General features: G+C 38.8%; 1 protein-coding gene across 1 annotated transcript in view; it reads right to left on the bottom strand.

Annotated features, from left to right (window-relative positions):
- Positions 1–302: 302 nt before the first annotated feature.
- LOC112917758 (keratin, type I cytoskeletal 28) overlaps positions 303–13,739 on the bottom strand; it is a 29,101-nt gene continuing 15,664 nt past the window's right edge. The window contains exons 8-15 of the mRNA XM_025995715.2: positions 5,161–5,384; positions 4,603–4,685; positions 4,088–4,244; positions 3,020–3,181; positions 2,800–2,925; positions 1,023–1,240; positions 758–807; positions 303–625 (exon numbers count right to left, since the gene is read on the bottom strand). Of these exons, the coding sequence (XP_025851500.2) occupies positions 483–625; positions 758–807; positions 1,023–1,240; positions 2,800–2,925; positions 3,020–3,181; positions 4,088–4,244; positions 4,603–4,685; positions 5,161–5,384 (1,163 nt within the window). The 3' untranslated portion in view covers positions 303–482. The remainder of the gene's footprint in view (positions 626–757; positions 808–1,022; positions 1,241–2,799; positions 2,926–3,019; positions 3,182–4,087; positions 4,245–4,602; positions 4,686–5,160; positions 5,385–13,739) is intronic.

The raw sequence follows: 13,739 nt of genomic DNA, 5'->3' as shown, positions 1-13,739 counted from the left end.
GCTTGTGAAGGCCTCTGAATTAAACAAAAGAAAGTAAAAATAAGGGGTGCCTGGGTGGCTCAGTGGGTTAAGCATCTGCCATCAGCTCAGGTCATGATCCCAGGCCCTGAGTTGGGCTGCCTGCTGAGGCAGATGCTTCTCCCTCTCCTCTCTGCTTGTGTTCTCTTTCACTATCTCTGTTTCTATCTGTGTCTCTCTCTCTCAAGTAAATAAATAAAAACTAAACAAAAAAAATTAAAAATAAGATTCAACTCCCTTGTGGGTATGTTTAAAATGTAAAGATTGACCAGAACCAGTGAAGATGACTTGCAACAGGAAGAGCTTTTATTGACACACCACCATAGAGAAAGCCAAAGAAACATTACCATTCTACAAATAGCTTGTCTTAATTCATTAGAAGAAAACCATGAAAATAAGAGGGCTTCTATTCAGGAATCTAGCTTCAATTTGGTATTTTAATTTAGGGGTCCTTCTTCTGGGGTTCAGGAAGGCACCCTCTGTTCACTCTTCACGTTGTTGGCTTTGGTGGATTTCTCTTCTACAGTGTGAACTCTGGATGAGAGAACTTTGCCACGAGGATCTATTTCTTCAACAATTGTTTTAACCATGGTGGTTTTAGATGACTCTAAAATGACACAATGAAGTGTTATAATTTATTAAATCCATTAAGGAAAATAATTAACTCCTCATTTGAAACTGACACAAGTACATTTTGAATGCTTATTAGCACAGCTTTTTTTTTTTTTTTTTTTTTTACCTTTTATCTGATTTCCTGGTCCTCCATAGCCTTTTGATTTAACACAAGAGCTGTAAAAATACAGAGAGCTTGTATTAATTATTTCACTCTATTTTGCTGAGGAACCTGGAAAACAAGGATTTAAGATGGGAGATCTCTGGATTCTGAAATAACAGTAGAAGAGGTTTATTTATACATGATATGGGTCATAAATATTTGTGCTTGATTTGAACAAATCTTTAGTAACCTTAAAATAAAGTGCATTCTCAATAGAAGCTGTACTTACCCATCTTCTCCATCAATCAGGCGGCAATAGGTCTCAATTTCTTTTTCCAGGTGGACCTTGATGTCGAGTAGCTGCTCATACTCCAGCTTCTGGCCCTCGGTCTCAGTTCTGACCTGGTGCAGCTGCTCCTCCAGGGCTCCAATCTGAGCCTGGATCTGGGCGAGCTGTGTGCAGTAGTTGCCTTCGGTCTCGGTCAGGGAGCACTCCAGGGAGTGTTTCTGTGGATTAGCAAGACATAGTTTAGTAGAAAATGTCACAGTGTTGTTTTAGAATAAGGCAGAGCACTTAAGACATATTTAAGAATTATGCTTACATGATGCAAATAACCATATTTACCCCCAAAGAGTCCCCTTTGTTCAATATTCATTGTTGCCTTTATTAGATGTCATACTATTTTTCTGTTTGAGAATGACACAGTTGATGGTGAATGTCACTCATATGTCCAGGAGTGTTAGCAAAGATGAACTTGTTTTCTCATAGGGCACAGTTCAAAGATCCCTCTGCCCCACTAATATAAACTGCTTCTAGAGTCTGGCACAATTTGCCACATTCCCTAGGAATAAAGGTCACCCTACAATTTGCTACATTGTTTCTAATCACCAGTCTTGTCTCATGTAGATTGTAGCTCTTCTATTAAAAAACAATCTCAAGGATGCCTGGGTGGCTCAGTGGTTGAACATCTGCCTTCTGCTCAGGGTGTGGCCCCAGGATCCTGGGATCCAGTCCCACAATGGGCTCCCAGTGGGGAGCATACTCTTTCTCCGCCTATGTCTCTGCCTCTCTCTGTGTCTCACATGAATAGATAAATAAAATCTTAAAAAAAAAATCCCATAATGAACTGTGCAAACTTTTCCAAAGTATAATGTCCCAAAGAAAAGAAGGACCTTTTTAAGCTTTAAATGGTTTGACTCATTGGTTTGTGAAACCAAATGGGTTTATAAAGGGTTTCTCTTCAAGAGGGATGCTTGTTATACTTCTACATGGAATGAAGATTAGACTGTCTTACTCTTTCAGCTGCAAGAATTTTTATGCAAAGTCCTAATTTTATATACACTCATACCCTCTTTTGTGGATAAACTCTGAAGGTTTGTATACTAGCCCTAGCAGAAAAAGTATGGATGTGGGAGTTAAGAAATTTGGAGAGAAGTTCAGGTTCCTTCGTATTCAACTGTGGGACTGGGAAAACTGCCTCACTTCTTTGAATCTCAGATCGTTCTTTTGAAAATAATGACAGGAATTATAAACTCTGCTCTGCCCAAGCCCCAGGGTTATTGTGGACTCCAGTGGGAGAAAGTGCTAAGCAAACCCTTAATGAAAAGGTTGCTATTATTATCAAGCCTGTTTAGCTTTATAGGCAACATTCATGCCTCCACTTTGCTTCTTGTTTATGCCACTTAAAAAGGAACTTGTAAGTGTTCTTAATTAAATTGCCCAACGGAATGCTAGATGAGGAAGACAGGGGTGCACACACATTTTTGCATTCCATGGAGAATTTTTTTTTTAATCTTTTGATTTGGGAGAGAAGATTCAGGATAAAAATTATTTTCTTTTTCGAGTACCTCAAAATATTTGTGTTTGATAATTTCTCATGTTTCACAATTATGAGCGTCTAGGTCTACTTTTCAGGCCAAGAGGATTCTGCTGTGCAAAACGCAAATGTGTCTTATTTCAAGCATGGTAATTAACGGATAACAACGAAAATAAGTAATATTATGTAGAATAAACACTTTTTAAATTTTTTCTCCAATTCTGAAACATATTAGTACATTTTACTGACCATTGCTAAGAGGGACTGAAGCTCGATCTCCAGGGTTTGAAGAGTACGTTTCATCTCTGTAAGTTCATTTCGAGCCGAGGTGGTGGCACCAGCATCGTCAGAAATCTGCTGCTGCAGGGAAGCGCTCTGAAAGGTTGGGGGTGGGTGTTAGGGTGTTAGGGTGCTGCTGGCCTTGCCTCAGTGCCCAGGACCACGCAAGCGCGCCCAGGTCGGGTTTTACCTTCTCGTTGAACCAGGCCTCGGCGTCCCTGCGGTTCTGCTCAGCCAGGGCTTCGTACTCGGCCCGCATGTTGTTCAGCAGGACGGTGAGGTCCACCCCGGGCGCCGCGTTCATCTCCACGTTCACATTCCCTCCCGCCGCGCACTGCAGCGCCTTCATTTCCTGAAAGGAATTTGATTGACCACGTTAGGAGCTGAATATTTTCAAAGGAACCAGACAGGCAGGATGCATAACGTTAGAAACTTTTTAAAAAGCGTTGGTTGCAAACCATGAGAGTGCTAACTCTGGGAAAGCAAGGGTTGCAGAAGGGGAGGTGGGTGGGGGTTTAGGGCAACTGGATGACTAAGGCACTAAGGAAAGCACTTGATGGGATGAGCACTGGGTATTATACTATATATTGGCAAGTTGAATTTAAATAACATATTTTTAAAAATAAAAAAAAATGGGCGTTACATTGAAATGTGAAGTCTGTAATCTTCATAAGATATAAAAGATCGTTCGATGTCTCTAATCACATCATATTCCCTCCATCTTTTTCTTTTTCTTTTTAAATTTTATTTATTTATTCATGAGAGACAGACAGAGAGAGAGAGAGAGAGAGAGAGAGAGAGAGGCAGAGACACAGGCAGAGGGAGAAGCAGGCTCCATTCCATGCAGGGAGCCTGATGTGGGACTATTGCAGGTCTCTAGGACCATACCCGGGACTGAAGGTGGCGCTAAGCCACTGAGCCACCCGGGCTGCCCCCTCCATCTTTTTCTGATACTAATGGCCTGCCTTGGAAATCAAAGAATTTCTCAAAGCAGGCAATTAATCTGTGCTGATTTATCTCTAAAACCTAATAAAACCTGACCACCCTCCCCCCCACCAAAAAAAAAACCCAAAATTTTCTTTGGAGGCAGATGGATAGAAACACTGCAAAAAACCTAAGCCATATGGAGAAACTGATGAGTTCCTTCTGGAATGTTTATGTCAGACATTATTATACTTGTCATCTGAAATTATTATTATTATTATTTTAATTTTGGGAGCCAGGCAGATCATGGAGTCAGGAGAGACAGAGCACCTACCTCCTCGTGATTCTTCTTGAGGTAGGCCAGCTCCTCGCTCAGAGTTTCCAGCTGGATCTCCAGGTCAGTTCTGCACAGAGTCAGCTCATCCAGGACCCTGCGCAAACCGCTGACATCTGCATCAACACTCTGGTGAAGGGCCTGTTCGTTTTCAAACCTTAGAAAATATTTGACAGTTAGTCCCATCACCTTTTAGGTCATCAAAAACTTCCAATCATGCTTTGAGATCAAACTGTTAAGATATACTCAAAATTGCAATTAGACTGTCCATAATGCAAGAAGCAATCTTTGGCACAAGAGAATGGGAATGCTCAAAATTCTCTTTCATGTGATCTTGACATTCATTTGTGTTGGATCCTACATTTCCAGAGTAAAACATAATATTCGGCTGGTCATTCTTACATGCATTTGGTTTAAAACAAATAAGGTCAAACAATTGAGGTGACCTCCAATAGCTTAGATTAAAGGGGAAAATGCTGAGATAACTTCTTTGGTTTCTCTTCAGCTCTACTTACTTTAGCCTGAAGTCATCAGCCGTTAGTCTTGCATTATCATTTTGCAGGATAATATTGGCATTGCTGGTAGTTGCAGAAATGATCTGATAAATGGAGAGTTAGTTAGGAGTGAGGAAATACTTTAAAAATGTCATACTTCCTTGAAAGAAAGTCACCTACAAAATTATATAGTACTCTTTCTGGCATTCTGTCTCCAATAATAAGATGATTCTTTCGCAGATGGGAAATCAAGTATGGCCATTTTTACCCTTCACCCCACCCATAAAAATAACCCTTTCTATGAAAAAACCTATAAACAATATAGCAAGAGAGAGTGGGCAGTTTCTGATATTTTCATATTACAAAAAGCATAAACATGCATGCCTCATACCAGGTTTGGGTGAGCCATATTCAAAGATTAGAATTTTAACATAAATTATTTTTAACATTCATAATGAACTACAGAAAATCAGAAGCTGAGTGCAAAGCCCTGCCGTGTGTGACAGCTTCCACATTTGTGTGTGCTTATGTGGTTAAATACTCTTAGGGGTTTAACCCTTATGACATTGTGCTTCTTACCTGGTTCCTAAGGTCATCAATTATTGGGAAGTATCTGCTGTAGTCATGATCAAGACCACGGCAAGAACCAGGCCCAAATTTCTCATACCAGCCCTTGATCTTCTGCTCCAGGTCAGCGTTGGCCTCTTCTAGTGCTCGCACATTCTCCAGGTAGGAGGCCAAGCGGTCGTTGAGGTTCTGCATGGTCACCTTCTCATTGCCGGACAGGAGGCCATGCTCATTTCCTGTGAAAGCAGCGCAAGAAGCACTTCCCCCGCCATAGCCTCCTGCAGATGAGCTGCCCCCAAAAGCACAGGAGAAGCTACTTCCAATGCCCGGCACACCGCATGCATTTCCAGCCCCAAAACCTGCTCCCCCACTAGAACCAAGCCGTCTGGATGCAGAAGAAAAGCGCACAGACATGATGTCCAGACCAGCGAGCTTGTCCCTAGAGTGAAGCTCTGATGGCAAATGTCCTGCTCAAATGGTGAGTTTGTCTTTATATACATATTACCAGGGTGTTTCTTGATGAACCTTGCTACCCATAGCAAAATAGTGCTTGCCAGCTCATCATGAATTATTCATAATTGGGTGTTTTGTTTTTTTTTAATGAATGCCTTTACCCTACTGTGTCCATTTCTGTAGGTGGAGAGTTACCTTGCGGTTATTTGCTATCTCCAAAATGAGACAGGGAGGGGTATGATCAAGATTATTATAGTGATGCATTTCAAATTTAGTATGAGTAATCCTTCCTGTCTTCTAGGTTTCAGGGCTACAAAACTCCTATAAGAATAAATAACAAAGTGTGATAGATTTCTCTTCCCCTTGCTCAAAGCAACGACATTACATTTTCTTCAGCAAGAGAGCCCATCATAGTCATGCATTTTGATGGAAAATATGATCTTTCTTTCAGATATATTGAAAATAATTTCAAGACCATGGGCTCATGGTACTGGAGGGAAAAGGTCAGGTCTTAAATGAAAACTGAGGTTTTAAATGGACTCTTCTTTGGAGACAGAAAGTCTTCTTGATCCTTATCCCTCCTGAGTTATCATTTCATCTTTACTGCTTTTCTGTCTAAGGTATAAATAAAGGCACTGGTTAATTTCTCTGGGTCCAGTTTTCTTATCTGTAAAATATAGGAACTAGATTATAGCCTGTATATTACTGTTCTATTTCTAGATTTCTTGTGTTTTTACATTTATTTCTTTCATTATTTCTAGAAAAAATTTCTGCATTCACTTCCTCCACATTTCCCCTCCTACTCACTCCTGAATTTTGGTTCCTAGCACTTTATGTAAATTAACCCTCAAATTGCTCATTTTCCCACATCTCCAATTCAGTCATTATTTCTCATGTTTATTCCCCTACATCTTCTTGGACATATTTGATACTGACCACACCAGGCTTAGTGAATTCTAAACAACTGCCTTCTGAAAATACTTCTAATGGAATATTTCTGTTTGCTCCTCTTCTTTCTTCTGTTTAGTATGTCTGTGCTCTAGATTTTGTCATTCCTTATAATTTTGTGCTTGACACTCTTATTTTCTACACATTCTCGTTTGGTGCAGTCACCCCTTCTTGTCACTTTGGCTATAGGTGAATGGTTTCTAAATATGTATCTTTAACACTGGTCTGTGTTCTATTCTAGATCCACGCCTCACTATGTCCACTAGACATTTCTACTTGGATGACTTCTAGCTCAACACTCAATCACCTTATCATCAAACTTTGATCTTTTGTATCTTTTTGCATTACTTGTTGGTGGAATTACCCTGTCATGCTTATGATTGCTAAAAAAAAATCTTTAATTTCTGTTATCTTCTACCAGCTTGCATCCAACAAGTCACTAGGTCCAATTGAATCTACTTCTGCAGTGTCTCTTGAAGCATTTTTTTCTTTTCTATTTTTCTTCTATCATTTTTTTCCAGCTTAATAATTGGATTTTTGGTTCAAGTCTTTTTCTTTTCCTTTGTGATCAGTAGGCAGAGCAGTAAGTCAAGGTACCATTCCTGTAATACACCACCATTGATGTAATTGAAAGAATGTGAGCTCTTGGATCAAATATATCAGCTTTCATATCCCAGTTCTGCAAATTTCTGTGTGACCAATGCAAAGTTCTTTCTTGCTGAGCCTCTATTTCTAAGATGGAGATGTGACTTGTGTTTTTGTGAGGCTGTTAAATGGTAGTTACATTTGTAAAGCAACTATGCTTGTCAATGACTGTAGTCAGTAAGTATTTCTTTCCTTCACCCACTTTCCTCCAGTTTAAAATCAATGGACTATAAGCTAGATAAAGCTCCTTTGTCTGACTTGTAAGTTTCTTCTTGTGGTAGGTTTTACCAGCCTGACTTGTTCATTCCTTCATTTTACTGTTCTTGCCTCCCTCCTTTTGGTCTCTGCTCGTGTTGTTCTTTCCAGTTGAGATTATTTGAGATCTTGCATTTGCCAAGAACAATGGACATTACTTTCAATTATATAGATTGAAAATGAAGTTGCTAAAAATATAAATTTTCATGACCTAATAAGTGAATTTACAGAAAATCAAGTCAGAGAAATCTATTGATCAAGAAATTATATTAATAAAGCATTATAATTTATTATATTACGAAAAATTATGACATAAAAATGTTATTTTGCAATTTGTAAGATTATATTATGTATGTATTACTATTCTATTATATGTTTTAATAAAACATTTTTAAAGGAAAATATTTAAGTGTTAGTACCCCTAACTTAACTTTTTCCTGACTTTGGAACAAGGGACCTGACATTTTTATTTTGCCTTAGACTCTGCAGATTAGATGCCATCTCTGGTTGTTGGGTCTTTCTCTGGGGTAGCTGAAGAGTTCTAGAGAAAAGACCTGCAGGTACTTGAGTGTTTCCCACAGAAGAGTGCTTACTACCTACCTACTCTGGAGTGAAATAAACACACACCACATACAGCCTCTGAGTATTTAGGGCCTTACTTAAGGATGAGCAAAATTTCAATAATCACCATATATTAAAAAACACTCCAACATGAAACACAAAGACACAAAGAAAGAATCAAAGAATGGCACTTAGATACAAACAATAAAGGAACCTGAATAAAACTTTAAAAAAGAAACTACCTATCATTAATGCCCCTAGGAGTAAGAAAAATACTACATATTTGAAACATGAATACAGTATTATTAAAATTGAACAGCAGAGCACAAGAAAGGGCCCTAAGAATTAAAAAATAAATTCCAAAATAACTTCAATAGGTGGGTTGGCAAATAAGATTCAAAAAGAAAAAAAATCTCCCTAACAGTTGAATGAAGGTCAAAAGATGGATAAGAGAAAAGATTAGAAAATTAGAAGTTTGGGGCACTTGGGTGGCTCAGTGGTTGAGCACCTGCCTTCAGCTCAGGTCATGATCCATGGGTCAAGGGTTTGAGTCTCCCAGTGGAATCTCCGCCTATGTCTCCCTCTGCCTATGTCTCTGCCTCTCTGTGTCTCTCATGAATAAATAAATAAAATCTTAAAAAAATAGGGATCCCTGGGTGGCACAGCGGTTTGGCGCCTGCCTTTGGCCCAGGGCGCGATCCTGGAGACCCGGGATCGAATCCCACGTTGGGCTCCCGGTGCATGGAGCCTGCTTCTCCCTCTGCCTGCGTCTCTGCCTCTCTCTCTCACTGTGTGCCTATCATAAATAAATAAAAAATTAAAAAAAAAATAAAATAAAATCTTAAAAAAATAAAAATTAGAGGTTTAGTCCAAGAAGAGCAACCTTAAGTAAATCTTTCAGAAAGAGAGAATGGTAAAATGATGAAGGAATTATTTTATAAGCATATTTTATAATACTCCCCAGAACTAAAGGACTGAGCTTCTAAATTGAAAGAGACTACCAATGACTGTAAGTAATAAATGAAAAGGAATCACAGCAGAGCACGTGCTCAGTTTATTTTAGAGAACCATGGAGAAAAAGAGAACACTTAAAATATCAGAAGAAAAGACAACACACATCCAGTGATGGGGAAATCAGAATGGCTCTGGACTTCTCAACAATCCTGGAAGCCCTGACTCCAGTGAAGAATGCCCTCAAAATTCTACTTGAAAATGAAGTCCAACATAAAATTCTCTACTCTGACAATTAATCATGAGTGAGGGTAGAATAAAAATATCTTCAGACATGAAAGGTCTCAAAATATTTATCTTCCTCACTACTTTGTCAGGAAATCACTAGAGCGAAAAATGAACAAGAAAAGGAAAAAGCTTAGAATCCGAGAAATAGGGCCCCAGTACAGGTGCACTGAATGAATGTCCCCGATGATAGCTGGGTAGCAAGTCAGAAAAATAAATATGAGGTGGGAGGATTCTGAGTGTGAGGGCTGTAGGAGGTAGATGGAAAAGATGGATGGTTTTGTTCGTGTAAGAAAGAGGCATGAGAGATGAAGATATATAGGAAACTAGGTTAGTACAAATGCTAAAAAAATATTGCTTGTATGAAAAACAAAAAGTTGCACAAAAAACATGGCATCTACCACTCAATGCAACAATGAACAATATCTATTTAGCCATAATGATGAGTAACTCAACATTGATCTAACCAAATACTGTGGTATAGCTATGTTAGGAAGAGAAGGAAGGTGGCAAAGGAAAAACTCTCAACTTTCTTTTAAGAGTACAGTATATAATAAGAAAAATTGATAAATCAAGAAATATTGAATAAAACATAGTATTTAAAAATCTAGAGATAAAGATGACAAGGAACAGCTAAAAGAGTTGTAAGTGGTTGCCTGTAGAAAGCAGGGCTTGAGGCAAAAGAAGGGAGAGAAAAAGACACTGTTGTTTTTGTTTTTAGCACAATTTAACTGTTAAAATGCATTCATTACTTGAATAAAAAGGAAAACTTTTTACAAACTAATCAAGAAAAAAATCTCAAGTGCACATTGGATATTTCACTGTAAAATTTACAAATAAAGTTGATATAAATCTAGTTTAAAAATAGACACTATGGTATCTCCATGTCTAATAGTTAAATAAGACTAGATGATATTGTAAAATGTTTTTTAAATTCATACCTAAGCTCAAAAGAAAATAAAAGAAAACATTTAAAAAACACACACACACAGAGCTGAACATGAATGGTGAGCAGACATAGAAGCTCGAGTTATCTTAGAAATATGCTTAGATTAGAAAGATTTTTTGGTTAAAAACTCCACTGAGAAGTAAGATTTGGACCCGACCAAGTGTCATAGCTGAACTTGAGACCCCACTTAAAGCTGTATGCCCCCAAAGCCTATATCATCAGTAGAAATGATGAAGTTAGAAAAGTCTCCATGATGGCGAAATGGAGAAACCAGCAAGTCATTCTGTTGTCAATGGTACTAAGTAAAAATCTGATAATGTGAATATTATTGATATTTGATAATGACTTATAATCACAGCCTTACTCTGATACAGTCAAATTTAGTCTGAGAACCCCAATCCAAGAAATTCATTTAAGATATTTTCAGGTTGGGGTGTCTGAGTGGCTTGCTTGGTTGTCCAACTCTTGATATGAGGTCAGGTCTTAATCTCAGAGTTGTGAGTTCAAGGCCTGTGTTGGGCTCCACGCTGAGTGTGGAGCTTACTTAAAAATAAAATTAAAAAAAAATTTAAAAAGATGTTTTCAGGTTGGTACTGCTTCACATTCCCCTGGAGAAATCATCTCAGTCTTGGCCCTACATGACTCCCAAAGTTAAATTCCGACCACATATGAACTCAAAATAAAATAAACATATGAGGAAATAAACACATATGACTAAGAGCCAAAACTAACTACGGTCTACAGAATAGGACGTCAAACACCAATGATAATGCAATTACAAGGAAATGTATGCAAAAAAAAATGTGTTTTTTGTGTTTAGGGAAGTGAAAGAGAGAAATGGAAGTGTTCTGAATGAATAACTATAAAAAATGACTAGATATATTTTAAAAAGAAATGGAAACAAAAGAAATAGATGAAGAGGATTAGGATTTTATTTATTTATGATAGACATGATAGAGATAGAGATAGAGATAGAGAGAGAGAGAGAGAGAGAGCTTATCTAGATGAACACTGAGCATCCTAGAACTGTTGAATCACTATATTGTACATCTGCAACTAATATAACATCATGTGTTAATTATACTTCAATTTAAAAAATGGGAAATATAATAACTGAAATTGAGAATTTTACCTGAGGATTAAGCAACAGATATGACATAACTAAGGAAGAAATAAATAAATTGTAGGAAAAATAAAACCTTATTTTCCTAAATGAAAGAGAATGAGACAGAGGGAGAGAGGGAGAAAAGGAGAAAGAAAGAGAGGGAGATTGGAGAGAAACTCTGACATATTTTTCACTGGAGTCTCCTTAGAGACCATACTAATGGGGCAGAGGGTAAGAGTTTTATAGAATAGAAACAGCCCTCCAATTTTATTTTATTTTATTTATTTTATGATAGTCACAGAGAGAGAGAGAGAGGCAGAGACACAGGCAGAGGGAGAAGCAGGCTCCATGCACCGGCAGCCCGACGTGGGATTCGATCCTGGGTCTCCAGGATTGCTCCCCGGGCCAAAGGCAGGCGCCAAACCGCTGCGCCACCCAGGGATCCCAGCCCTCCAATTTTAAAGGCAAAGTGAATTTAAGAATCTGCTTCAAGTAGCATTATAGTGATGCTGAAGAACACCAAAGACAAGGAAAAGCAGCAGAGAAAATAGAGATCATCTATAAAGGAACCATAATTAGACTGTCTGCAGCTTCCATGAGCAACAATAGAAATCAAAGACACTGGAATGATCTCTGCAGAAGATATTTTTTTAAGATTTATTTATTTATTTTAGAGAGAGGAGAGGAGGAGCAGAGGAGAGAGGAACTCAAGCAGACTCTGTACTAAGAGCAGAGCCTGATGCAGGACTCCATCTCCCATTCCATAATATCACAACCTGAGCTGAAACCAAGAGTTGGACACTTAACCAACTGCATCACCCAGGTGCCCACAAAATATTAAGAAAAAATATTAAGAAAAAATATTAAGAAAAATATCACATTAAAACTGAGCACCAAGCAAAATTATCTTTCAAGAATAAGGCATAGAGTCTGGGAAATCATGGCAATGGTGGCAGAACTTTTGAATCTTCACATAGAAATTACACAGAACAATTATATCACAAAACCAGATACCCATGTACAACTTTTATAACAAATTGAGGTGACCACGAAACCCAAAATGTAAGCTGGTAGAACAAATTATCATTTGCCATAAGACCTGCAGGTCTTTTTTTTTTTAAGATGTATGTGTGTATGTATGTATGTATGTATGTATTTATTCATGAGAGACACAGAGAGAGAGAGAGAGAGGCAGAGACACAGGCAGAGGGAGAAGCAGGCTCCATGCAGGGAGCCCGAAGACCTGCAAGGTTTATGTTAGAAGCACTTCTGTGCGGGATCCCAGGGTGGCGCAGTGGTTTGGCGCCTACCTTTGGCCCAGGGCGCGATCCTAGAGACCTGGGATCGAATCCCACGTTGGGCTCCCGGTGCATGGGGCCTGCTTCTCCCTCTGCCTATGTCTCTGCCTCTCTCTCTCTGTGTGACTATAATAAATAAATTTTAAAAAAATTAAAAAAAAAAAAAAGAAGAACACTTCTGTGGGAAGAAGAGGATATCCAGAGGTGCTTGAAGGGTCTGATTACAGGAGAATTATGGAAAGCTGATTGAAAAAGGACAGCAGGTGAATTTGAGAAGAGCAGGTGAAACTATAACCTGAGGAGAGCAGGTGAAACTATAACCTGAAACTGGGTTCGCCTCTTTTGCATGTGGAGCCAAAAGACACAACCAAACCAAAGACTAGGAAAAGAAAGGGTTTAACAAATATTATATGTTCTCATTCATTTGGGGAATATAAATAATAGTGAAAGGGAATAGAAGGGAAGGGAGAAGGAATGGGTAGGAAATATCAGAAAGGGAGACAGAACATAAAGACTCCTAACTCTGGGAAACGAGCTAGGGGTGGTGGAAGGGGAGGGGGTGGTGGTGAATGGGTGATGGGCACTGAGGGGGCACTTGACAGGATGAGTACTGGGTGTTATTCTATATGTTGGCAAATTGAACACCAATAAAAAATAAATTTATTATAAAAAAAAAAGAAAGGGTTTGACTTGCACCAAGTCAGGAGAACACCATGACTATTTCCCAAAGCAGTGTCTCCCCAAACAACAAAAATTGGGAAGTTTTGGGCAGCCCGGGTGGCTCAGTGGTTTAATGCCGCCTTCAGTCCAGGGTGTGATCCTGGAGATCCGAGATCAAGTCCCACATCGGGCTTCTTACATGGAGCCTGCTTCTCCCTCTGCCTGTGTCTCTGCCTCTCTCTCTCTCTCTCCTCTCTGTGTATTCTCATGAATAAATAAATAAAATATTTTTTAAAAATTAGGAAGTTTTAAGGTAAGAGTGCATGTGTATTCACGGATGGAGCTTGGTGAGGGAGAATTCAGTAGAGAATTGGGGCAAAAGTCATGCTAAGTGGACAGAGTCCAGGTTTTAATTGATTAAAGTCATGGGGCGGGGGGCAGCATTACCAATTCTCTGCTCTAGTTAGTCTGGTATTTGACT

The sequence above is a fragment of the Vulpes vulpes genome, chromosome 2 (assembly GCF_048418805.1).
Source record: "Vulpes vulpes isolate BD-2025 chromosome 2, VulVul3, whole genome shotgun sequence".
Classification (NCBI taxonomy): domain Eukaryota; kingdom Metazoa; phylum Chordata; class Mammalia; order Carnivora; family Canidae; genus Vulpes; species Vulpes vulpes.
This window is presented reverse-complemented; position numbering and strand designations above follow the sequence as displayed.